Here is a 27,854-nt window from a genome sequence, read left to right as displayed (position 1 = left end):
TTTCCCCCTCTCCCTTCCCCTTTCCCCCTTCCTTCCCTTTCTTTCCCCTGCCCTTCCCTTTCCTCTTCCTCTTTCTCCTTCCCTCTTCCTTCCTCTCCCCTTCCCTTTTCCTCTCCTTCCCCCTTCCCCTCCCCTCCTTTTTCTTTCCCTCTTCCTCTTCCTTCCCCTTCCTCTTTTCCCCTTCCCTCTTTCCTCTCCCCTTCCCTTTCCCTTTCCCCTTCCCCTCTCCTCCTCTTTCTTTCCCTCTTCCCTTCCCTTCTCTTTCCCCTTCCCTCTTCCTCTCCCTTCCCTCTTCCCCTTTCCTCTTTCCCTTCCCCCTTCCCCCCCTCTTTCCTTTCCCTCTCTCCCTTCCCCTCTTCCTCTTCCTTTTTCCCCTTTCCCCGGCTGCTCCTTGCCTTCCCTTCTTCCCTTTCTTTTCCTCTCCTCTCCTCTCCTCTCCTTTCCTCTCTCCTTTCTCCTTCTTTTTCTCCTCCTTTTTTCCCCTCCTGCCTTCAGAAGCCGCCGCCTGCTCGCTCGCTCGTTCGCTCGGATCTTAGCAACCGACCAAGCTCCGCGGACGGCCGCGCGGCGGCGGCGGCGGCGGCGGCGATTTCGGGGCTTCCAGTAACTTTAGGCGAAGTTGGGACCGCGAAGGGAGTGGGGGGTGGGCTGCGAGTCGCTTCATCTTGACCTTCCGAGGCGGAAAGGAACGGAACCAACGACGCTTTGCAAAGCCAAGGCCGAGCTTTCTGGGGGGCTCGCCTTGGGCGGGGGGGGGCGGTCGCGGGGCTCCTTCCTTTGAGGTCTTCTTTTAATCCACCCGATTTCGGCTTCAATCAATCAATCAGAATAGAGCTGGAAGGGATCTTCGAGGTCTTCTAGTCCAGCCCCCCTGCTCCAGCTCCAGCGGGGTCTCTATATAGAGGGAGGTTATCCAGCCAGCAAAGGGAGGGGGGCTATTAAAAAGAGGGACCCCCTTGGGCCAGGCAGGTGCCAAAGGTAAGGATTGCCATGGATTTAATATGTGCCAATCAACCCATTGTGCCATCCGGGTTGCTAGCTCTTAAAAGCAGACCTTGACTTACGACCACAATTGGGCAGTCCTTGACTTACGACCACAATTGGGCAATCCTTGACTTACGACCACAATTGGGATAAGCGTTTCTGTTGCTAAGCAAAGCCCTGGTCAAGGGTACCAGCTCCCATTTTACAACCTTTTTCGTCTGGTGTTTAAAATGAAATCACTGCCATCGTTAGATGAATCATATATACAGGTAAACCCTCGACTTAACAATCGTTCAATGGTTGTTGTTTTTTTGAATAAACTTTATTAATCTTTTATAATTTGAAAAAGACAAACAACAACAAAATAAATCTTAACAATCGTTCGTTTAGTGGCCGTTTCCGGTTACAACGGCAGTGAAAAATAGAATTCTTTCTTGGCTAAGTGTGGTTGGACACACAAGGAATTTGTCTTGGTGCAAATGCTCTCAGTGTACATCAAAGAAAAGATACATTCGTCAAGAGTCAAGAATCATCAGGTACAACACTTAATAGTAGTCATAGGGTACATTAAGCAATCAAATCATACTAGGAAACAGTCAATATAAATCGTAAGGATACAAGTGACAAAGTTACAGTCCTACAGTCACAAGAGGGAGGGGATGGGTGATAAGGAGTGATGAGAAGATTAATAGTAATAGTAGTGCAGACTTTGTAAATAGTTGGACAGTGTTGAGGGAATTATTTGTTTAGCAGAGTGATGGCATTGGGGGAAAAACTGTCCTTGTGTCTAGTTGTTCTGGTGTGCATAGCGTCGTTTTGAGGGAAGGAGTTGAAACAGTTTATGTCGGGATGTGAGGGGTCTGTAGATATTTTCACAGCCCTCTTTTTGACTCGTGCAGTATTCAGGTCCTCGATGGAAGGGAGGTTGGTATAACTTTTTTTCTGCAGTCCTAATTATCCTCTGAAGCCTTGTCTGAAAGAAATTAGGACTGCAGAAAAAAACAAGTGACCGACGACTGTTTTTCACACTTAATGACCCAGGGCAGCATTTCCCCATGGTCGCGCGAATCCAAATTCAGGCCCAGTGCCCGCTGCCTCGCATTTATGATGGTTACAATGTCCCAGGCTCACGGATTCCCCCTTTTTGCGACCTTCTGAGAAGCCAGTGTCAATCCGGGAAGCCGGACTCACTTAATAACCGTGTGAGTAAGCTAACAACCAGAGACATTTACTTAACAACGGTGGCCAGAACGGTCATCAAATGGAGCAAAGCTCTTTTTTTTTAACAGACGTCTTGCTTAGCAACAGCAAATTTTGGGCTCTGCTGTGTTTGTAAGTTGAAGACCACCTATATAAAGAGTCTCCGGGAATGTGACAAAAGCAGCAAGGGATAAATTTGAGGGCGAAACTTTGGGAAAAGAAAATTAATCCGAGGCCTCCATGGGCACCCCGGAATTGGGTCAGTGAACACAAATTGCAGATGGTAGTTCAAAGGGCCCCAAAGACTGGCTCTTTGCCCAGCCCTTTGGCAAGGATGATTAATGCCCTCTTTTCTTCTTTGTTCCCCACAGAGTTTGTTTTCTCTGACATCTTTGTTTTGTGTTGTTTTTGTGTTCCCATCCTGCCGGAACCGGATCTGGAATTATCTAGGAGACGTTAAGGTGAGACGCTCCTTAGATCTGGAATTGGCTGGGTTTTCACAGAACGTAGGAAGAACACTTTTCCACATCGGCTGTTCAAAGAGAGCGTAGGTTGTATCGCTATTGGGGGTTTCCGGACGGCTCTCTTTGCCCAAAATGCACAATGCCATTCAGTTGTTTTAGGGGGGGGGGGGGTCAATGTTTTGTCCTCCTTTTATTTGGTACCGTTGAGACCTTTGAACGATGGTGCTGGAGGAGGCTCCTGCAAGTCCCTTGGACTGCAAGGTGATTGGGATGACCTTGCAACAAAGTCACAAAAACAGGTGAAGTCCCTTTAATTCCTTCAATTTGGCTTCAAAGGTCCAAGTATCACTGACTGGAGAAAAAAACTCGCCCACAAACAGTTGCGAAAAGGAAGAAATTTTGTTCAAACTCAAAATACATATGAATTATAAATAGAAAAGACAACACAAACCACACTGAAGCAATTAATGAGACAAGGCAGGATAAGGGCTTGAAGACGTCCACAGATATCAAAATGCACACACTGGGAAGGACGCCAGATCTCAGATAAGAACCGACAAATTATTTCATGCTTTGCTTCCAGCAAAGGCCCATGCGTAGTTTGTCCTTTTAAACAGTCCTCACAGCTGCAGCCCATGAAGGGGATCAAGGCCCTTTCCTCCCCCATAGACCACGCCATTCACGTTTCTCCCTTATCCACTCCTCCCTGCGTGCCCTATGATGAAGAGGGGATGGGCCTGGGTCTTTCTCTGAATGCCCAGCCAGCCTGTGCCCTTCCCGTTTCCTCCACAACCTCCGGAACCACACTCCTACTTCCTGTCAGCTGTTCCTCCTCTCTCTCAGAGTCAGATTCTAACAGGGCATGGACAGCGATCCAACCGGACAGTCTTAGAAGAGATCAACCCTGACTGCTCTTCAGAAGGCCAGATCCTGAAGATGAAACTCAAAGACTTTGGCCACCTCATGAGAAGAAAGGACTCACTGGAGAAGAAGAGCTGGGAAAAATTGAGGGCAATAGAAGAAGGGGACGACAGAGAAGGAGGGAGCTGGATGGAGTCACTGAAGCAGCCAGTGTGAGCTTAAATGTACTCCAGAAGCTAGTAGGGGCCAGGAAGGCCTGGAGGAACGTTGTCCATGGAGTCGTGATGGGTCAGACATGACTTTGCAACTAACAATGAATCTTCTTGGGCATTCAATGGATGAACATTTCTGCTGGGACCTCTGGCTCAGCAAAGCAGCTGTGCACCCCAACCAATAGCCACTCACATCCGCCAAACTCTGAATGGGAAAACTCGCTGCAGCCAACTAGCCACAGCCAACTGACCATGGCAAAATTGCTAGATGGCCAACTTGCTGTGGGACAACTCATCACAGCCAAGAAGAGTTCGTTAGTTTGCTCACTCCAACATATTCTAAAAAGGATCCCTCTCACCTCTACCCGCAGCTATGAAGGAGTTGTGAGTTCAGCTCTCTCAACAAAATATTTGACAATGTTGCGTGGAAGATCAGTAAACGCAGTTTATTTAAAATTTTCTCGTGCTTTTTATCATTAAAATGCAGCATTTTCATTGTCTCTCGCGGAATAGAATCTTTTGCACTGTGCAGAATTTTGGTTTTTTCTTTTTAAACTTCAAAATTAAAAGAAATAAACAAATCCAAGACAAATACTGTATTTACAGGACATTAACAATGCTTTATATAGATGATCTGCCATCATAGAGGAGATCTGTTTTGAGTCCAGAAATGCAACCCAAGCTACCACTTGACAAGTGGAAAATTCTTCATCCTAAAAGAAACAGAGGAATAAAGAGAAGAAATAAATATATTTAATAAAATAATTTCAATTAAAAAAAACACCAAACTGGAAACCAAACTACAACCTTTCTATCAATTATTAAAAGGCATTTAAATCCTAAATGTAAACCTTAATTATTTTTCAATGAGCAATTTAAAAATGTCAACCATAATTACATATTGACAGTTTATTTATCTATTTATTAGATTTATTTGCTGGTCATTTTGCTTCTCTAAATAACCTGAATGCCTATAGCACTCTGCTTTCAACTGATTATCATTCCAAGTTTGCTGAAAAGTTTAGACACCACCAACTGATTTGATTATCGTTGAAAGAATGAAAAAAAAGATTGTCTCATTAAAGCCAAATGACCAACCCAAAAAAGAAGAGATCATATAATTCACATGAGAGAACAAAAGTTAAAAATTCATCTAATAATAATAATGTTTAAAACATTTTACTCCCTTAAATGGTTTGTTTTAGGCTGCCACTTTATATGCAATTAACTCAGAATCAATCCCCCAAGGAAATGAAATAATCAAATCAGGTAGATTTGATACCATTAGGATGATCTTGGAACATAATATTATATATAAGAATTCCATCTCCCTGCTCTGATCAATTTCAAGCAAATTTCAAGGATCTGTAGCTTGTCTTCAGACTGCAAACCAGATTGGCATCTTCTTGGCAATTCCACTGTATTCCCCAGTGCTTTAAATTACCTTCCTACATTAATGGGAGTTGAATCAGCAGTGTACTGACAACTCCATAATGTTCAACCTCGGGAACAGTATGATCTCCAACGGGGAATCAAAAAATATTACGATGGCAATCATGGCAGCATTAATTTTTACACCGTGCACTGGACACCAGGATGACTGAAGTCATGACCCTTTATAAATCCTTCATCTGCACTGCTGTGACCTCCACTTTTTAAAGCACTCTAGCAGATGCCACTGAGTTTTAAGATAAACTAGCTCGATACCCGTGCTTCGCTTCGAAACGATGTGGTCGGGCTTAGTTTTTGGGGAGGAAAATAAGGGGGGGAGGGAATTCTGCCTCTGCCTACCAGCATCCATCGGTATTCATCTGGCTAGCGTCCTGTCAGAGTGTGAGAGACTTGAGGGCTGTTTGGAAACTGAAACAGTATTTGCTGTGTGAGCAAGAAGGAGACAGCAAGGAGCCTGGGCGTGGCTTAGCTCAGCTGTTCTGTACTAAAGCTGGTTGCTGCTGTGAAACTAAAACTGAAACTCCTCTGCTTGTGTTTTGCATTTGGAAGAGATTTCTTTTCAGGTGGGGAGGGGGAGTAGAACTCCTCAGCCTCAGAGCGTGTTAATAATAATAATAATATAGGAAATACCAATGCTCTGATGGTCATTTCGAAAAATCCTTTCTTAGTGAGCACCTAGAAGCCAAGAGGAACATAGGTGCCAAATTTCAAGTTTGTAGGCTTTACAGTTCTGGAGATTTTGTGATGATGCGTGAGTGATATTTCGCTTTTATATAGAGAGATTAAAAAGTTGCTCATGGAATATGAGCCAGGTTTTCTGGAGATTTTGATCATCATGGCTCTGTCTTAGATAACCATCCATGTGGCAAGACACTAGTCACATGTCGGAGTAAACCATAAAAGTGATGATTAGGTTGGGCTTCAGTGTGATGAGTAAACCCAGATGCACCCTGTTTTGAATTAGAATTTCCAGGTATGAGCACAAAAAAGCATTGCCATTTCTTTCTCCCTTTTTGGTAGAAAGCAGCATCAGGGAACTCTTTTCCCCCGCTTAAAGCTACTTTTCCGAAATGTAGGCAAACTGGAGAGAGAGAGAGGAAAGAGATGAGTGTTTCTCAACCACGGCCACTTAAAAGTTCCGTAGACTTCAACTCCTAGAATTCAAAAAAAGTTTACGTGGCCAAGGTTGAGAAACATTTAGGTCTTGTGGCTCCAGAATCCAGCCGACCATTCAGAAGATAAAAACGATGTAGAAACAATAGGCACTTTTTCTTTTATGCTTCCTTTTTTAAAAAAAAAAAAGATGTCCATCTGCATTGCACTAGAAATATTGACTCTCTTGGCCTGCTCACCTTCTTAAAAGTTCCTGGGGTGATATATTCGTCTTTCCTTCCTCGCTGCTGCTGTCTCTGCTCTCAGCTGTGTCTGAGCTGCTGTTCTTCTCGGATTTCTTGTTCTTGTGCTTGCCCTTGTGTTTGGATTTCTTGTGTTTCTTTTTCTGCAAAAAGAATAACAAGAGTTGGAAAGGACCTTGGAGGTCTTCTAGTCCAACCCCCTGCCTAGGCAGGAAACTCTAAACTTCAGACAAATGGTTGTCCAATCTCTTCTTAAAAACATCCAACGTTGGAGCATTTACAACTTCTGGAGGCAAGTTGTTCCACTGATTAATTGTTCTAAATATCAGGAAATTTCTCCTTATTTCTAGGTTGTTTCTCTCCTTGATTCTTGTCCTGCTCTTCAGCTGTTTTGGAGAATAGCTTGTCTCTTTCTTCTTTGTGGCAGCCCCTGAGATATCGCAACACTGCTATCATGTCACCCCTAGTCCTTCTTTTCATCAGACTAGACATACCCAGTTCCAGCAACCATTCTTTATATGTTTAGCCTCCAGTCCCCTGATCATCTTTGCACTTTTTCAGCACCAGGGACCAGTTCCACGCAGAGGGTTTTTTCCATGGACCGGAGGTGGCGTAGTTTCACATGCTGCCTGCATCCCATAGTGCCTGTCCACAGATTGGGCACCCCTATTCTAAAGTCTCAACATCTTTTCAAGTAATGTTTAATATATTTTTATTCATTTATTATCCAAAGGTAGTTGGCCACCCATTTCATATATGTGACTCTAAACGAAGAAGGAGGGAATGCAAAATGGAGAGTAACTCCTTCTCTGCTGGGAAAACAAGCTTTATAGGAGAACCCAACAAGGATTTTGGGGAGAAAAAGTTAAAAATGAACATCAAAATTACCTTTTCCTTTTTGTGTTTGTGTTCTTTTCTCTTGTGTTTTTCTTTGATCTTTTGGGGCTTCTGTTCTGCAACCACTTCAGCTGTGCCTGAAACATTCATCAGAGACAGAAGAACCATGGAAGGAAGATGCACTGAAAGCTACACAGAAGCTGCTGAGTTATTATTTTAGATTCTTCGAGAATGGCATCTTTCTGAATTTCTTGATGCAAACCCCTGATACAAGCATTGGCTGCACTTTTAGTGAATGCTCAGGAACAACAAACAGACAGGAGATGGAAAGATTTAATGCTACCCACTCTGGAGGAACGCTTGGTGGAGATGAACAGAATTTGCTGAAATGCATAAACTGATAGAGAATATTTGTAGCTCAGGGTTGAAATGAAGGGTACTTAGTGACTGATTATGTTACCTAGTTTGGGTAATGAAACGACTGCAGAAAATCCACCAAGCTCAGAGCACTGAAGACTCCTCATACTATAAATTGCTTAAATCGGTAATTTAAAAGATATCTATTATTTATTGGTGACTAGAAGCCTCTGATGGATTTTTTGTGTGAAAATGAAAAAAGTGAATGTGATGAATGGCTTTGGTGATTAGACAGGATAATTATAGAAAAAAAGAGAGTTACGATATAAATTTAGAGAAAGGGATACATTTATAATTGTACATATGGGTGCTAAAAGATGAGAAGCCATTTTTAAATATTTTTTCTCTCTTCTATTTTTCATCTTTTTTTTTTTGCACTTTTGCTGATCTTTTTTCTTTCTTTCTTGTTTTTCTATTAGTTTTTATTGGCCTGAGTGTATCATCTGCACCTCTATAACTGTCCAGTTCGGTTCTGCAACCCAACAGGACAGACATAGACTTCAGAGGATAATTAGGACTGCAGAAAAAAACAATTACCACCAACCTGCCTTCAATCGAGGACCTGTCAAAAAGAGGGCTGTGAAAGTATTTACAGACCTCTCACATCCTGGACATAAACTGTTTCAACTCCTATCCTCAAAACAACACTATAGAGAACTGCACACCAGAACAGCTAGAGACAAGGACAGTTTTTCCCCCAATGCCATCACTCTGCTAAACAAATAATTCCCTCAACACTGTCCAACTATTTACAAAGTCTGTACTACTATTACTATTAATCTTATCATCACTCCTTATCACCCATCTCCTCCCTCTTGTGACTGTATGACGGTAACTTTGTTGCTTGTATCCTAACGATTTATATTGACTGTTTTCTAGTATGATTTGATTGCTTATTGTACCCTATGACTATCATTAAGTGTTGTACCTTATGATTCTTGACTCTTGATGAATGTATCTTTTCTTTTATGTACACTGAGATCATTTGCACCAAGACAAATTCCTTGTGTGCCCAATCACACTTGGCCAATAAAGAATTTTATTCTATTCTATTGAGCATGTTTTAGGGATCTGCCTTAATGAAATCAAGAATTTTAATAAAAAATTATACCCTATGTGATTAGTCTGCTTCTACAGTATTTCTGTACCCCATGGAACAAAAAAGATCAACAGCCAATAGATTCCTGCATGCAATACTTTTAAAATGGAAAGAGTTGATATATATATATATGAAAATAACATTTAATTAATGTCTTTACCAGAATAAGCAACAGGAGGCAATCTTGGTCCAAATTCTCCTTGATCAACTACTTCCTTTGAGGTTGGAGTTATAGTATCAAAAATCTCAGGTGTAACTTCAGTTTCTTTGAGGAAAAAAATAAATAAATATGGAGATCGTGTTTAAAAGCCAACATAACAAATCACTTTATAGAGCCCACTGACCTAATAGTCCATTTCCATCTTAAATGCTGACATACCACAAAGGCTGCTGTAAGTCAGGGTATATTTCTATGAACCTATTCCCACAACACATCAACTTTTCCTTATTAAAAATATCTCAGGTTTTTATCAACGATTTCATAAAACTGATCCAAACTTTTTTGGGGGAGAAGCTCCAACAATATCAAGCCACTGTGATGCAGCTGGAATGAGCATTGGGCTCCCCAATTCCCTCAAGAACTTCCATCAATGGCCTCTTTTGTGGCTATTACAAGCTGTAAAAGCAAATTGGTTGGTTGGGGCAGATGGTCCTGGCTTAATGTCTACTCGGTCAGCAACCAAAGGGCACTGAATAAGGAGTTCTTATGAGGGGTTCTTGCAATCGCAACATTTGCAGTATCCCTGCAGTCACATGATCTCCGTTTGTGAGTTTTGGTGCTGCCTTCCAACAAGCAGCCAATGGGGAAGGCGGCAGGAGGCTGCAAATGGCGATCACATGACCACAGGACGCTGGGACTGCGGTGTCATGCCCGTTAGAATCTGATTCGGAGGAGGCCGAACAGCTGACAGGGAGTGGGAGTGTGGCTCCGTTGGCTGTGGAAGTAACTGGGGAAAGGCAGAGTCTGGCTGGGCAGTACAGAGGAGAGGTAGAGCAAGGGAGAGGGAGGAGGAGGATCCAGGTGGATCCAGGCCCACCCCCTCTTCATCCTAGGGCATGCAGGAAGGAACAGAGAAGGGAGCAACGTGGGTTGCATGGCTTACGGGGGAGGAAAGGGCTCTGATTCCCTTCATTAGCTGCAGCTGGGAACACAGTATTTAAAAGAGGAAGCTGCGCACACCAAGTTGTTGGGAGTAAACGTGAAATTATCTGGTCTTGTCGTGGCTTATCTGTGTTCCTGGCGTATTCCCAACTGTGTGAGTTTTGCTGCGCTTTCAAGTCTGCAATTCCTTCTCCTGCCCTGTCAAGTTAATGACTTCATCTTGGTTTGTTTGGATTTTAAGTTATAGTTTGGGTGTACCTTGTTTTGGACTGAATTTTCTACAGTTAAAGGCTGTTCCTGGGAGAGTTTTTCTCTAGCCGAGGGTAACCTGGACATTGGGGGCAAAGTTGGAGATAATAAAGGGGCTCTTATTGCTTATTTGACTGCGTTGCCTTTGTGCTACGCCGCAGGTCATCACATGCGGGATCCGCCTAAACAATGGCAACTGGGACTGCCGCTTCTTAGTCAGTGCAGTCACATGATGTCTGTCGGGTAAGCAGCCGGGCCTCAGGACCCCGGATCATGGCTCTGGTTGGAGCTTGGAATTTAGCAGAGTTGGTTTAATGCCAGGCTTCCAAGTAATAGATTCATAGCAAGCAAAACTCCAAGGCAGGTAGATTCCTCAAAGAATAGCTTCATTGGATATACCGTATTGGCACAGATCTGGTGAAAACCGCCTCTGAAGTTTCTGCAGTTTTCACCTAATTAAAAATAAACGCTTGCCGTTTTCTCAAAACAATCAGACACGTGGTCCAAACACGGCTCCATCTGGTGACCTCACTCCACCTTCCTCTGACCAGGGGGGGGGGGAGAGAATGTCCTTGGTTCCCAAGGAAAAGTATTTTGTTTTGGCTACAAAAGTCCCAGCTCTCTATCTCAATTCCCCCCCACCCTATCCCTGAGCTCCGGTGTGGCAACGCCGAAGCTCCAAATGGCTTCAGTTAGGTCAGCTCCAGGGTTGACAACGTCCTCCTTACAACCATATTGTTCAACAACAGAGTTCCTGGTTCCAATTACTATCAGCAAAGCAGGGCGGCCTGCGGCACCCAGCTACAATGGCATAGTGCAGTGATGGCAAACCTTTTTGTTGTGGTGTGCCGAAAGCGCATGTGCGTGCCAGCACCCACCATGCAATGTGCCCTGCCCCCCACGCATGCATGTGCAACACGCCCCCTGCCCCCTTACCTGCACTGCGCATGCCCGGGCCTCCCAGCTGATTTTTGGCCCGTTTGAGGCCTTTTTCACCCTCCTGGAGGTTCGAGGGAAGCGTCGGCAGCCTTTGGAAGTGCCAAAATGGGCCCGTTTTTCGGCCTCCAAAGGTCGCAGAGGCTTCCCTTCAGCCTCCGGGAGGGCGAAAACGGCCTCAAACGAGCCAAAAATCAGCTGGGAGGCCCGCGCGTGTGCAGGTAAGTTTGGCTGGGTCTCGTGTGTCCGCACAAATAGCTCTGCATGCCACCTGTGGCACGCCTGGCTTAGGTTTACCATCACGGGCATAGTGGCTTCCACCTGTTTATAGAGTGGAAATTCAAACTCTTTCGCTCGTTCAAATATGGTGGCCAGCGATGCTTGTCCTAAAGTGGCAGGGGTTATACGAAGCATTGTATATGAGAGGATTCGGCTGGTTTTTAATGAGGGTGGGGGAGAGAGAGAACATTTTGTCTGAACCAAGCCAGGAATAAATACCTTGAGCAACAGGTAATGGAACCCCAGGTGAGTCGCAAGGCTTTGGGTTTTTGGACTCTCCTTCCAGGGCTGTCGCAGCTGGCTCCTCTCCCTCACTCTCTTCTTCAGAAGAGGACGTATCGTCCGAGGAACTGGCAAAGATGGCTTTAAATAAATCCATGGATGGCCGGCTTTCTTCTTCCACGGCAGCTTCACTTGGGCCACTGGGTAGGCCTGATGGCTGAACCACAAAGGAAAAAGTGAAAAAAGAAACAATGCACCTCTCCGTCAAGTTAAGCCATAATCTGGAGCAAACTGTTGGAAGATTTCTCTTTCCACCTAAACTCTCTTGCAAAATAGCAAGAGAGTTTAGTTATCTGCACTTTACGCTGTAGGATTGATTCTGGCCACTCCTAGTATGTATTTACACATACATACACAAACATCTTTTCTCTTGTATTTTATTTTAAGCAACTGCAGGTTCTGTATTCCATCTGCTGCTCTACGAGGGGATAAAGAGCGAATGATGATAAAACTCTTTCAAGTTTTATTATGTACCGTGGTTAACTAACCCATGGCCAGGTGGAATGAACAACACATTATACCATTTCATGCTTTTCAGAGAGTATGCAAAACAAAACTATGACAAATACACATTTCATTCATCCAGTTTCAACTTCAGGGCAAATTAAAACATGCATTCTGCACTTCCAAAATGTGGTTGTTTTAATTTTTACATGCAAAATGTGGCACCGAAGACATTTCTAATAATACATGTAAAATTAGTCCTGCACTACATCCCTCTAGTAAATGGTCACCTGAGTCTCCAGAGCTTCCATTTTGGAGAAATGCATGAGGATAGCTTGATCCCATTTCCTGAGAATATTGTAGCTACCAATTCGTTCATCCAAGTTCATCCTACATCCATTTGGTATATGCTTGAAAGTGCCCACTGTTCTGACCAAGGCTTCCTGAGACCGTAGTTAATCACATGCTGAGTCCAAACAACCCTCTTTTCCTTTCAACAGCTGTGAATTATGTTCATTCCCAGCCCATAACGAGTCCCAAACAGTCTCTCAAGATAAGTACCCATCTTTATCAACTTTGAATTGTTGCCAACAACCAAAGTGCCAAATTAACTGTAAAAAGCTAAACGGAGTACAAAGTCCACACAGAGCTTCAAAGTTTTATCTGAACAGAGCAAACAAAGCTGCTTCCTGTCCCTTTGTTCCTCCTTTATATCTTATGGGAGGGGCCAATCACCTCCAAACCTTACTCCCGAGTCGCCCCTTTTGTCTTAACTGTTCTTGCCTTCTGGCAGCTCTGTGCACACACGCACTGGGAACAGGCTCCCCTTGTTCCTCTGCCTCGCTGCTGTCAGATTCTGGAGGCTCCGGAGTCAGCACATAACTCTCATCTCTGTATCGGACGCAGGACCCTCGTCCGAGTCCTCCCCAGACTCCCGGACTGGCCCACGTTCCTCCCCACTGTCCGACTCTGCTGCCGTCTCTGCAGGCTGCCGACAGACCACAACAATAACAGAAGCACCAAAACCCCTCTACCTGAGTGGGAACAAGGTCACTAGTCCCGTGTTTGGCCTTCTCTTCAATTGCTTTGGGGAGTTGCTCCGGAACATCAATTTTTGATCGAGCCAAACTTATAAATTCACTGATGGTATCCTTCTTCTTCTCTTTGTCAGGCACATCCCATCTGGAAGACTTCTTTGGCTCTGAAAGAGATGAACACATTTCCAAGGGGTCATCACCCTTTCTTGATGAATTCGAGCAAGGTTTTTTTTTTTCTTGTATACATCCAGTTTTAAGAAAAAACTGTCTTTGATCATTAAGAATTTTAAATGTCAACAAATGGGAACAAACGTCAACCTAGACACTCACGTACTTCTCCCAGTTAGCCTGGGATTCTGTGTCAGCCCCACAAATGGTTTTTACTCTTTTATTGTCCTCTACACTTTGACTGGCTAAGTTATCTATGATTCAGGTCTTGAAGAGATATTCATCTTCTTCTGATAAATTAAAAATCTTACTGTTAGGAACATTATCTTGTTGCACTCCTGTTTTCGTTGGTTGATTTTGTATCCCTGACGCGGACTCTGAAGCAACGGTCAAGAAGTTGAACACAGAATACTTATCACGTTTCACTGTCGGCAATCCAACAATACATGACCTGAAGAAAAATAAAAGCAGAGTGTTTATATATATATATCTTTTAATGAGCCTGCAAGCCCTTACATCATAGTGGAGTTGGAATGACTGAAGCTAGAGCATTTACTGGCCAGATTCCCTTCCTGATGCCTACATGGAGTTCACAGTATATGTTTTCTCTTTGCACCAAGAGAGAGAGAAGTATCTGCTGCTACCTAAGATCAAACCCACGGCCTCTTGATTGTGAGGTGAGAGCACCACCTCTAGGCCACTGTGCCGTTTTCAGAGTTTCTACATCTAACTTTGGGTAATCTTTCTGTTTCAGAAATATATGTGTTAAAATAGGTCACAAGTATAGAAATAAAACAGAATTTTAAAATTTACTCTTAAGGAATTATGGTGTATAAGTCAAAAATATAATTAAGGAACCAAGGTGGTCTACACCAGAGTTCCCAACCTGTTGTTCCGAAGTTTCCGAAAGCAAACACAGATAAACTCCAAAACTGAAAGTTCACGGCTTTATTCCACAAATAACCCTCTCTGTAGATAACAGATGGCTTGCAGCAAATTAGTCTAATAAATCAGAGTCTGTAATCATCACACTAACTCCTTCGAATTTCTGCCTTTTGCAAAGGCAAAAGCCTTTGGAAACCAGGCTTATATTCCCTTGAGGGAGGGGCCATTAATTAGCATCTTACTCCCGAGTCGCCTGTGCTGCTCTTCCATGAATCATCCTGCTCTCACTCACACCCAGCAGAGGCTTCTCGGGAATGTCCTCCTGATTGCTGCCGGCGAACCACAACATTTGTGGGCCGCAGCCTTTTGGCTATGGGGCCATGTGGGTAGCTGGCTAGTGTGTGCCCCTGTGCACACACAGCTCCAGACGCACAGGCACTCGCAGCCCATTCCCATAAGTGTTGCAGACGCTCGTGGCCCTACTCACACGATCATTGTCATGGGGCGTTCATGGCTCCACTTGTGTGAGCAGCGGGTGTCCACGCATTTGCATGCCCCTCCCACTAAACCACCCCCTCATTCCCTCCCTCCCCCCACTCCAGGCCGCCAACCCAGAAAGGTTGGGGAACTCTGGCCTAAACAATAGTTATTAGATTTGACCACTTTTATTGGCCAACCATAAAGTTATCACCCCCAAAGTACTAGTTAGAAAATGCTAATGTACTCAACCAACTTACTCTGCATAGGGATCAGGAATATTAAACCTTTTGCACAAAAGCTTATCTGGGTGCCACTCAAATTTTTCCCTTGTCAGCTTTCCAAACATCTTCATCTTAGCAGCGGCTGCTTTGTCGTCAACGTTAGTCTAAAATAACAATGTGGTTCTCAGTTTGTTACAGCTATTATCGCACATGTATTTTGGCAATAACTAACGAGGATTAAGCATAAACTTTCTGATGGTCTTTTTTTTAAAAAAAAAATTGGCCTGGTTCGCATTTCCACTAAACTAATTTTCACCGTGGCTTTATTTAATATATAAACCACAAGCTGTGTTCAGATGGAATGAAACAAACTGCCTTATGGCTTAGCTACTGTATGTGTTGTGAAAACTCTTAGCATTTTGTTTGGAGATTATTTTGAAAGGAATTGGTGCTCTGAGGATTCCTGCAAATCAACCCGGTTCAACGGTTTCTGGATGAGTTTGGGACATACCTCTTCATCGCGAGGAACATCTACTTTATCAGTATCGTCCTCCAACTTTGCAGTAGTAAACCTTGAAGACAAAATCGAGCTGGAGGTTTTGTAGAATGCAGCAGCACGAGAGAATTCTTCCCGTTCTCTACCGCGCTCCCACTCCGTCATACTGGCATCTAGACAGCTTTCTGGCACATCTATTAGGACAATAAAAATTTAAAAGTAAGCAAAAATGCAAAATCAATAATACTGGCTCAATAATGTTGAAGAGAAAAGAACGAAACAGTTTATAAGTGCACAGATTTCCAGCAAAAGTAAAGCCAAGCATGATAGAAAATAGTCTCAACCGAAGTATGAAAAAATCAAAGAGAATCTTCTAAAAAAAATTTATGGCCACCCACCTTACCTAAATAGCTCATTAAAAAAAAATTACACAATAGAAAAGTCAAAAGGAAAATCTTAAAAAAAAAAAACCTATGTCAAAGTACAGCCCAGTACACAAACATTTCTTGCTGATCTCCTAGCAAGCAGAATCATAAACCAGAGTTTGTTCTTGCCCTGTTATTTTGGTAGGCGCAAGCCATAATTCCTGCTTTGGATGTTCCATTAAACAAACCACGAACCAGGGTTTCCTGGTGTTTTTAGACTAGTATTTCTAGCAGATTATACATGAAAGAAATATTAACAGTGGAAGCAAGGATGTTTTAACATCCCTTACCAACCAGGATTTGAATCAATCGTAACAAACAACTATACAGAAATAATGAATAAGATTATACTTGATGTGCTGGCCACCAAAGATGACGTTTTAAAATGCTGGACATATTAAGCATTGGAATAAATGTCTGTCTCATGATGACAACTTATACATTGCCCCCTTTGCTTCCTCAGATTTGGATGCTGCCTGCTTAAATTCTGTTTGCTGTAGAATACTTGAATTAAAATGAAAAAGTGCTAGATGAAGGGAGAAAAAAGCTGGGGAAATGTTTGCTACTTGCCTTTCTTCCCACATGCAAGATTTTCTAAGTAATGTTCATATCTCTTTTGCTTTTCTGGGTTGCTGGCAAACGGTTTGAAGTCGGTTGAGCCAGTTGTAGGTAACTGCGACCCCAGCGTCAATTGCCACTTACGTGGCACATCAGAGGCAGGAGGAGCGTGGGGTTTGTTATAGGGAGACTGTTGTGGCACGGTGTCAGCTTTCCATTGTGGTTGCATTGCCTGTTTCACTTCTTGGATCCTTTCTTTGTCTTTATCTGACAAATATTCTAAAACAGAAGTGGTTGGGCCTAAACAAGAAGAGAAGAATCATGATACATAACTAACGTTTTTTTAGTTTAGTTCAGGACATAGTGGAATGAATGAACGAATGAATGAATGAATGAATGAATGAATGAATTCTTTATTGGCTAAGTGTGATTAGACACACAAGGAATTTGTCTTTGGTGCAAATGCTCTCAGTGTACATAAAAAGAAAAGATACATTCTTCAGGAATCATCAGGTACAATACTTAATGATAGTCATAGGGTACAATAAGCAGTTGAATCATACTAGGAAACAGTCAATATAAATCGTAAGAATACAAGCAACAAAGTTACAGTTATACAGTCACAAGTGGGAGGAGATGGGTGAAAGGAAGGATGAGAAGATTAATAGTGGTAGTAATCAAGAACGTGTTGCCTTGTTTAAACAAAACATTTGCAAAAAGCCCCCATTTTCAATAAATTAGAAATACACATGTTTAAGGATATATTTCAATTTAGATAGATTAGAGAGAGAGAGAGAGATGATTGATATAGATGATGGGTAGAGATAGATAGATAAGAGATATAAGATAGATATAAATTTAAAAAGACCATCAAAAATGCCTACAAAAAAAATAAGTCAGAACAAAATGATTGCAGATTCCCGCCAGAGCAGTGCCCCACAACCTTTGGGGGCATCAGGGACAGGTTCCGTGGAGGGGGTTTTCCACGGACCGGAGGGGAGGGTGCATGGTTTCACACGTTGCCTACAAACCACCAAGGAAGCTTCGCTTATTTGCATAGCCCTGTTTCTGGCAAGCCACAGCCCGGTGATGATTCATGGCCTGGGGGAAGCGGGGGTTGGGACCCCTGAGTTAGAGGGCACATGCATCGTGCAGAAAGTACTGTCAGGATATTGGGATACCTTTCAGAGCGGTTTCGCCCAGCACTTCCCTTCTCTCGGAAGCGGTTTTCTGGTGTCTGCTCTGGATTGCTGTGTCGCTCAGAAGCTTTCCTGTGGATTCTGCCAGGGCTTGTAGTAAGTGGGAGTTTTCAGCGGTAGCTTTTATCACAGGTCGGAAGTAATGGATTGGTCTGTAGTCTCTGGGCAGGTCTGGTGGAGGGTAAGTCTTTAGGGGGGAAAAAACCAAGAGAAGACAAAACGTTTGTCTTGCTTGCAGACAAGCGAGTCATTACATGCTGGACATTGGGGAATACACAAAATTAAATCTGAACTCAAGTGTGTAAACCAGTGTTTTTCAACCGGTTTTTCAGCTTGAAGATGATGTGTGGACTTCAACTCCCAGAATTCCCCAGCTGGCAAAGAATTCTACAAGTCCACACATCATCTTTAAGTTGCCAAGGTTGACAAAGACTGATATAAACCAATAACAATGGCATTAAAAAAATTATTTTAAAATATCGGGACTATTTGTTGCAGAAGTCTAGCAGCTATCAGCCTTGAAATCCAATCACCTCATAACACCAGTTGTTTCCTGTTGCCCCCAATACATGCACTGTTGTGGTTTGTTGTTTTTTACTATTTTGCCAATCTTATCAAAAGTATCCTACTCTTATGCATTGTAAAATGATTGCCACAGCAGATTCTTTATTAGCAAAACACGGCAGAGGGCAGATTTGATTTGAAAAAAAAAAAAAAATCCCTCGATATTCCAAAGATCAGGTTTAGGGCAGTGAAAGTTGATTATTCTCCCTTGTTGCCTTTTGGAATAGAATAAAAACAAGACAGTAGCAACAAAACATGTCATGTGTTATTAAAAAAAATCTACAATGTTTCCAATGATAAAGCAGATTGAAGAATCGATTTTATACACTTGGAGGTCTTGTGGTGAATCCAGTGTATCTTCATACATGTACAGGCAGATATTGTTCTGACCAAGGCTTCCAAGACCATAATTATGCATATGCTTATTTTAAAAACAAGTCTTGTTTTATTGTAACGCTGGGAATTATTTGAATTCCCAGCCAGTAATGAATCTCAAACAGTCCCTCGAGATAAGCACCCACCTTGCTTTCCTGTGAAGTGCTGCCAATAACAGAAGTGTCAAATGAACTAGACAAAAAACCAACTGAAGTACAAAGAGCTTCAAGAATGAATCTGAACCGAACGAATGACTTTGCTTCCTGCAAAGGTTTCGTCATCTTGGCCTGACTTTTATACTTTAGGGGAGGGGCAATCACCTCCCAGCCTTGCTCCCGAGTCACCCCTTTTGTTTCAGCTGCTCTCGCCTTCTAGCAGCTCTACACACATGTGCACTGCGAACAGGCTCCCCTGGGTCCTCTGCCTCGCTGCTGCCAGACTCCGAAGGCTCCGGAGTCATTACCCTACTCCCAGATGGTCCTGGCCACATCTCTGCATCGGACGCAGGACCCTCGTCCAAGTCCTCTCCAGACTCCCTGACTGATCCCCTTTCTTTCCCACTGTCGTCTGCACAGACTGCCGGCAAACCACCGCGGAGATATTGGCAAAAAGGAAAGCTAACTAACCTTGGCAGGAGTTATCGATTTAGAAGCCAAGTAGAAGCCATCCAAAATTTTCCCGAGGTACTTCTTTTCTTTCTCTCTTCCTATAAAATAATCGACAAATTCATTAGCCCTTTCAAAATAAACCAATAGGGGAGCACTTCCTAAAAGGCCTCAACCAATGACAAAATATTCAGAGGCTTCCAGACCTGGTTTGCTTTTATAAGGATGGGGGGCTGTCCAACCATATAACCCGTCTCCTGGCTCTTCGTCTTTCAAAACGCTGTCATATTTGGAAAGGGATTCGACTGTATAAATATCTTCATCTTCCTCTTCCAAAGCACCAACCCCAAAGGCCTAAAAGAAGAAGCATAGCATTAGAGTTAGATGTTGCCTTCACTATTTTAAATAGCCTGATAACTGCACAGGCAGTCCTCGATTTACAAACAGTGCATTTAGTGACCGTTCAAAGTTGCGGGGGCGCTCAGAAAAGGGACTTATGGCCATTTTTCAGACTTACGACCATCGTGGCATTCCCCCCAAGTGATTGGAATTCAGGCATCTGGCCACTGACTCCTATTTATGATGGTTGCAGCGCCCTTCCGACAAGCAAAGTCTTGGTGGCGCAGTGGTTAGAGTGCAGTACTGCAGGCTGCTTCTGCTGATTGCTGGCTGCCTGCCTGCAATTTGGCAGTTCGAATCCCACCAGGCTCAAGGTGAACTCAGTCTTCTGGTCTTTCCGAGGTGGATAAAATGAGGACTCAGATTGTTGGGGGCAAGAGGCTGACTCTGTAAACCACTTAGAGAGGGCTGCAAAGCACTATAAGGTGGTATATAAGTCTAAGTGCTATTGCTAAAGTCAACGGGGAAGCCAGGTTCACATACTCACCGTGTTACTGACTTAACGACTGCAGTGGTTCGCTTTAACAAGTGTGGTGAGGAAGGCCGTAAAATGGAGCAAAACTCAGCTAACAACTGTCTTTCTGCTTAGCAACGGAAATGCTGCTTGTGGTCGTACCTTGAGGGCTACCTATCTCTGTATCAGGTGGAATGAGGAAAAAGGGGCCACTTGCTTGAACTGGCTGTAACAAAGGAGTTCCCAACTTGCCATTCCCCATAGCAGACTGTACTTATACGTGAATAAATCATAACTGTTCTGAAGTATATATTACACCAGTGTGTCAGCTTTGAAATTCAGCTGCCACATTTTTTTTTAGAGAGTTAGAGGAGTTGAAAAGTTCAAGGTTATTCTGTATGTCGTATTAAGAATTTCCAGTTGCAGTTAATTGGTTCTCGTGATTTATGAAGTGTAGAAGTGGGAGGAGAGAAGGTGGATTCTGTGTAATGCGGGGAAAAACTTTCACTTGGGAAATTGCTTTTGACATGCCAGATCTGTTTCTAATAAATCAACTGGAGAGATAACATCTCGGGGTGATGGATATCATGGATACTTTCTGGATGCCTTACACAGTGAAGGTGAACTCTTTGGGCCCCCGAGTGCCCAAAGGGTGTGCACGTGCACAAACATACATACCCAAAATGCAAGGTGTGCCCCCCACATGCCCCCCAATGCATGCACACCCCGCCCCCATGCCCCGCCCCTGCATATGCACACCCCACACGCATGCTCAACAGAGACCCAAAGGCCAGCTGGCTGGCAGGAGGCACACACATACATGCATGGCGGAGCTAAGCTGGGGAGATGTGTGCCCACAGAGGGGGGTCCGGGTGCCGCCATCACGGTTTTTTACATTTCACCTGCTCTTTTCTCAAAGCCTAGTCCAAAATTTTAACCTGCATCGTATTTTACCTGTCCTGAAATGCCCAGTTTCCGTCCTTTACCATGCCGTACATCCCCAAGATGACTCAAATTTCCAGGGCCGAGGCTGAAAAGATTGAAAGGTTCTTCTGAAGTGCCAAATAAAGCTTTGTTGGGATCCAGCCCTTTGTAACCCAGGCCATGGAGGTTTTCTTTCGGAGTCAGATCTACCGGCATCACATCTTTGGGGGCAAAGGTCACATTTTCCGGCTGGTATTCATCCTCTTCTTCCTTTATAAAATAAAATATAGGTTATTTTTTTGTAAGTTGGCCAATTTTTTAAGCCCTGGCTTCTTTTCTCCCTGGAAATTCTTTGAAGCGGCCTGTGTTGGTAATTCTAAGCAGCAGCAATCCGTGGACTTTTACTATGTCTAAGGTTTGCTTCAGCGATTCATGAGGTTGTTTCAGATTCTAACAAAAGAATAGTTAAAATGGAGAACATCACAGAGTTCTATTCTCCTACGCTTTCTGCTTCCATCATAGAGCAGCATTTTAGAGGTAGTCCTTGATTAGTGACTGGGATTGGTTCCGACAAAATAGTCATTAAGAAAATCGGGTCAGCATGAAATCGCTGGTTGGTGCCATTTCATTCTGACAATGTTCTCTTCTATCGTATCCTGTGCCTGACTCAGTGTTTTTCTTTTTTTCTTTCGCCTCCTTGCAGGGCAGAGAGACTGCCTAAGCAAGCTCTCTCTTTCTGAGCTGTTTTTCTAAAGTGGTACTTCCTTACAAAGTGCTAAATGCCTTAATAAGTTCAGCCCAGTAACCAGAAGCTCTGCCTGAAACTGACCAGACAGCAATCAGTTTCCCACTGAAGGTTTTGTTGTTGTTGTTTTTAGGTATTTTGGTCCCAAAATTATTTTTTCATCACTGTTGTATTTCCCATTGTTACTAATGGCAGCAATTAGTAATCAAGAACTATTGTTTTTACTCCTTGCCACTTTATTTATATAGTCATTGTCTGCATGTAAATAATTTACATGAAAACTATCCAGGGCACGGAACTGTTTATATGAAAAGCTTTCATGATGTTACAAGATGCCTTTTCTGCACAGACAAGGGCCAATGTTTCTTCACTTATTGAAAATTACAAGGCATTAAGATGTTAAAAGAATTATTGTAATACTCCTTATTGTAACCGCAAAGAGTTGGTATTTATTGAATCATTCCAATTCCGTATTTTTTTTAAAAAAGTTAAAATTTCCAACAAATGCTGTACAATTACCTCTGAATCTTCAGATCCCGGAGGCAAAGCGCAGCCATATATTTTTACTCCAGGCTCTGTAACCAAACAGTGACAATCACGGTTAAAATGCTATATTTTTTCATTACTTTTACTGAAGTAAGAAACAAGTTATGCTGCTACAATCTCACTAAATTCAAAGTAATTTAAATTACTCCAGTATACGAGTAATGAATTATGCAATAGCAAACGTTATACTATATACTAACCAGTTATATATATAAAAATAGATCAAAACTGATATATTAAGGCAGCCATATCTTAAACGTTATACTATATACTAACCAGTTATATATATAAAAATAGATCAAAACTGATATATTAAGGCAGCCATATCTTAAATATGAAGATAGGAACAAGTTATTTTGCAATATTGTGCTTCTCCCCTTATAGCACAAGCAAACAGATTAGGAAATCTTTTAAGAACTCTGATTTCATATTTTGCCCAAACCAGAAAACAATATTTATCTGTTTTGAAACAAGTCAGAATATTGTGTAATTACAAACAATGGTTCCCACATTCTGACTTAGGTCAAAATCACAGTGTTTTCCTAATTTGGACAAAAATGGGAAAATACGATTGGGTCGTTCCTGCTTTGCTTGTTTGTACTTCAAGGTGAGAAGCAAAGGCCTTATTAAGCAGGGACATAATTACCTGAACTAGATAATTCATTTTATTCTGATCTTGTTGCAAAACAATAGATTCAGGGGAATGTACCAGGTTTTTGCTTCCGTGGCTTCCTCTTTACTCGGGGCCCGACACCTTGTCCTTCTTTCCAGCCCATTTTTCGCAACAAGTCAATCCCAATTGTTATTCTGGAAAAAAAGAAAAGAAACGGATAAACAAGTTATAACTACAGGTAGTCCTCGACTTATGACCACAATGGAAACCAAAATTTATGTTGCTAAATGAGACATTTCTTAAGTGAGTTTTACGACCTCTCTTGTCCCAGTTGTGAAGTGGAGCATTGCAGTTAAGTTAGTAATCCAGTTGTTAAGTGAATTTGGCTTCCCCATTGATTTTGCTTGTCAGAAAGTCGTAAAAGGTGATCACACCATCACTGCAATCGTCATAAATATGAACTAACTAGAATCCAACTAGAACCCTAAACAAATGCACTCAAACAATAGTAGAAACAGAAACTAGATGCAGACTCATCCCTCTGAGATTTGACAGGTCTTGTCTCTCTTGGCCTTTTGTAAGGCCTTGAAATTTTAACTGTTGTGCCTGATCCTGGGAGTAGGATATATAGCCCATCTTCTGGTTATGGGGATGATTGGTTAGATTAATGTGCTGGCTGGGGAATTCTAGAAGTTGATGTCCATGCATCTTAATGCGAAGATCCATGGTGGCACAGTGGTTAGAGTGCAGTACTGCAGGCTGCTTCTGCTGACTTCCAGCTGTCTGCAATTTGGCAGTTCAAATCCCACCAGCCTCAAGGTTGACTTAGCCTTCCATCCTTCCAAGGTGGGTAAAATGAGGACCCAAATTGTTGGGGGCAATAGGCTGACTTTGTAAACTGCTTCAAGAGGGCTGTAAAGCACTGTGGAGTGGTATGTAAGACTAAGGGTTATTGCTATTAACATTGCCAAGTTCAGAAATGTTGAATTAGATTATGCCCAGCTCCTATGTGTTTTACTTATTTTTTTTTTACATTATACATTTTACGTATTTGATTGTCTAAAGCCACCTAGAGTCAGGCAAAAGGGAGATGGGCAGTTATACAAATAAAATAAATGAATTCTGTAACAGTGCTAGATTTAGCATCAGGAACGCTTGTTTATGGAGGAAGAAGAAATCCTGCCTGTTTACTTCTGGCAAAAATGACTCAGAGTCCTTCAGGTGTTCCAGAAATCAAACATATAACATATGCAATTATCCACAAGTAGCAGGTTATTTTTCAATACTTACTTTGCAGGTGTGATGAATTCATCCAATACTGTAGCTCCAGGGATAGGTGCAACTATTCCTGCTAGCTGTCTGGCCTTCTCCTGGATTTTGTCTTTGCTTTGGGAAGCAAATGCATCCGTGATTGTAATTTCCTTTGGTGCAATGCCATGTTCACCAAGATCCTTCCAGGGAAAATAAAATTATTATTATTATTATTATTATTTGGGGGGGGAGGGTCAGAATATTTTCTTTCCAAGTCCACAAATTTGAACAGTAATTTTGAAACAAAACAACAAGAGGTGCACTTCCTTTGTTCAAAAATCGCTGCTCTTTATTTAAACAAAGCTATTTAATCATGTCTGTTAACCATGCAGTAAAAGATTGTGTACAAAAAAACCAGGCTTATATTTATCATTTACATGGCTGTCCATCTCACCGAAGTGACTTTGGATGATGTGCAACTATATACATAACAATATTTATATACCTATGTACCACATAGATATCATATATAAATAGATGTCTGGAATTATATAAATGCAATCATCTCCATCATCTTACTTCTTCATCCATAAAATCTTCTGGCTCGAGAACTTTCGTTTCTGCTCTGTTTTGGCGAGATGACACAAAGGCTGATGGTGCCCATCCTTGGAAGACAAAGCATTGTTATAAGATGTGGGTTTATAGCAGTATTGAGAAAGACTGAATTTCCAATTAAAACTGCAATTACTATACCCACTCACTCTGGACTTCTTTCACTGACTTACTATAACTAAATAACTGACTATGTCCAAGTGAACATTTGTGTAGAACTGTGTTGGACATTATACAAACTGCATGACAAGTGATTTTGCATATGATTTCCTAGCTTAAGGCAATACACTGTGATCGTTTTAATTTTTAAAGTGTTTACTTGATCGTCTTGTCCCTTTTGCTAGGCTCAAGCATAGCACTAAGACACTTTGTTTTTATCACATTTGCTGAACATGCCAGTCAGCTGGGATCCCAAATAAACAGCACTGACAAGCCATAAACTGTCAGCAAAGTTCACACAGACTCACAAAGCATGCAAAGTTTAACATGAAAGTACTGCATTATGAATCAGCACAATGTGTGTCTATCTCTAGTAGTCTCTGTTTGACAGTCTACTTTATACAGTTTAAACTATTATTAAATTATATAAATAAGATGCATTCCCGTGATCCAGCACTTTCACAATTGTTTAGAAGCCGCAACAGAGTCACCGTATACATTGAGTCATGTAACTTCACACAGTGTGTACAACTAACCAAAATGTTACCATCTTGGACACTTTTTAAAAAAATAATCCAACTCAGCCCAGCTTTATGCCAAGAGGAACCAAATAAATTTCAGACATAGATCCTTACTAACCTTCTTTGGATCCGACAGTGTTAAAATAGCCAGCTGAGAAACCACCACTGAACGCACCATGAAATCGTTTATACCGCCCCTTCTCATCTTTGACCGTCTGGTCTTGGAGAGGAACTGGCTTCTTAATGCGCTCACCTGGAAGGAAGGAAGGAAGGAAGGAAGGAAGGAAGGAAGGAAGGAAGGAAGGAAGGAAGGAAGGAAGGAAGGAAGGAAGGAAGGAAGGAAGGAAGGAAGGAAGGAAGGAAGGAAGGGTTAGATGAACAGATGAAATGTTAGATCAGCTTTCATGTCTAAGATGGAACTAGAACTCACCATCTCCTAGTTTCTAAGATGGCACTTTCACTTACACCAAACTGTCTCCAAAGCTGCAGAGAAGCAGCCCCCCCCCCTCCCAATTCTCCTTATGCCCCATTTTTCCCCTCTCCCAGCCTCCTTCCTCCCCCATTGGCAAAGAGCTTCCAGGAGGATCTTGAGAATCCCATGCAACAGACTTTCCCCAATCTGGGGCTCCTCCAAGTGCCCCACACTACAACTCCTTGGCCCAGGCAGAAGGGAAGAGGGAGGCCCTGCCACTGCAGAAGTTGTAGGAGGGCACAGGTGCCAACACGAGAGACAACAATCAAGCAGGAAGCAATTCCCTAATCAAGAAACAATCAAGGAAAACACTCCACTCCACCAGTAGGGTTAATTACTGCATAGAAAGGTGGAGAAAACCCCACCCCCTCTAGTACTGATTATGTTACCTAATCCTGTAATGAAATGTCTGCAAAAAAACAACAAGTAAGCTCAGAGAGTACAGAAAACCACACAGTCCCCCCCATCCCTGCATGCCCCCTTTTCTTCTACACCTACTCATAATTTTTGATGTCACTGATGATGTTACCGAGTGCATAATTTTTTTATGTTTTATTTATATTTTCGTCATGTTTATATAATGTATATTGGAGGTGGTGACCCTTTGAGAGCTGCATGCAACCAAGTTTTATTTTAATGTATGCCGATTTGTCTACATGTTAAAGTGACAATAAAATTATTCTGAGTCTAGTCGGGTAATGAAATGTCTGCAAAAAAAAAAAAAGAGAGAGAGAGCAGCCAAGCTCAGAGAGCACCAAAGACCCCACAATCCTTCTCCACCCCCTGCAAACCCTCCTTTCTTCCAGCACTGATGATGTTACCTAGTCGGGTAATGAAATGTCTGCAAAAAAAAAAGAGCAGCCAAGCTCAGAGAGCACCAAAGACCCCACAATCCTTCTCCACCCCTGCAAACCCTCCTTTCTTCCAGCACTGATTATGTTACCTAGTAGGGTAATGAAACGTCTGCAAAAAAAAAAAAAGCCCACCAAGTTCACAGAGCAGCACCAAGGACCCCAAAGACCCACCAGGGAACATAGATCCCCATCAGCATTGATGATTATGACCTACTTGGGGAACAACGTCTGTAGGGGTCCAGGCTGTTTCTCAAAAAAAGAGTCGGCAGGGAGACCATCCCTCCTTTTCTTCGCCTCTCCCCGCAAAAAAAAAATAACAACAAGAAGAGGTCTAGAGGGCAAGGGACCGAGTAGGCGGATTTACCTTCTTCCAGCAGCTCCAGCGGGGTCCCGACGGTCACCAGGTCCTCGTCCTCCTCGTCGCTACTGCCAGCCGCCATCTTGGGACAGGTCTGTGAAAGGAGGCGGGGCGGGAGGCGGGGCCTGGTCGGCCAGCCATCGCCCGCCCCCTCCCACCTCCCACCGGTGGCGCGCGCAGCCCGAGAAGGAGGCGTGGCTATCCCCAGAAGGAAAGGGGAGGGGGAAGAAGCGCGCCGCGTTTGGTTTCGTTTGCGCATGCGCGCGCGCGCTTCAAGCCAGCTTTTGGCAATGGTTTTTTTTGCGAAGGGGTTTTGGGCGTCTGAGTTTGTTGTGTGAGCCCCGTTCAGTTGGTTGATATTGCCCGATGGGCAGGGCTGAACGTACCCCGGAATTATCTCAAAATAAAGTTTTTACCTCCGATCTAAATAAATCCTGATCTATGTAAAGTAAATGTTTTTTGGTTCTTTTGGTGGTGGGAAACGAATGCAATGCAGTGCAGTGCAGTTCAATGGAATAGAATAGAATAGAATAGAATAGAATAGAATAGAATAGAATAGAATAATTTTATTGTCACTGAATGTATGCTAATCGGCACATACTGAAATTACAGCTCTCAAAAGGCTACCACAGTAGGTCACCTTAAGGAATTGTAAAACAGTGGAATCAATCAGAGTGGAATAGAATAGAATAGAATAGAATAGAATAGAATAGAATAGAATAGAATAGAATAGAATACTTTATTGGCCAGGTGTGATTGG

At 42.7% G+C, this 27,854-nt stretch overlaps 1 protein-coding gene across 1 annotated transcript; it reads right to left on the bottom strand.

Annotated features, from left to right (window-relative positions):
• Positions 1–4,148: 4,148 nt before the first annotated feature.
• GPATCH1 (G-patch domain containing 1) lies at positions 4,149–27,266 on the bottom strand. Its single transcript, XM_026675935.2, has 20 exons — positions 27,101–27,266; positions 25,529–25,663; positions 24,698–24,783; positions 24,158–24,318; positions 22,964–23,061; positions 22,228–22,283; positions 20,994–21,233; positions 19,393–19,540; positions 19,208–19,287; positions 17,625–17,829; positions 16,456–16,743; positions 15,476–15,654; positions 15,001–15,128; positions 13,690–13,829; positions 13,208–13,374; positions 11,667–11,886; positions 9,042–9,146; positions 7,417–7,502; positions 6,526–6,671; positions 4,149–4,434 (listed from the first exon to the last, which is right to left on the bottom strand). Exons 1-20 carry the CDS (start codon positions 27,174–27,176, stop codon positions 4,404–4,406), a joined length of 2,775 nt encoding a protein of 924 aa, XP_026531720.2. The 5' UTR covers positions 27,177–27,266; the 3' UTR covers positions 4,149–4,403.
• Positions 27,267–27,854: the final 588 nt, after the last annotated feature.

Source organism: Notechis scutatus, chromosome 9, assembly GCF_049901735.1.
Source record: "Notechis scutatus isolate UNSWTSFEM ecotype Mainland chromosome 9, rNotScu1.2, whole genome shotgun sequence".
Lineage (NCBI taxonomy): Eukaryota > Metazoa > Chordata > Lepidosauria > Squamata > Elapidae > Notechis > Notechis scutatus.
Note: the sequence above shows the minus strand (reverse complement) of the source record. Positions and strands in the feature narration are given on the sequence as shown.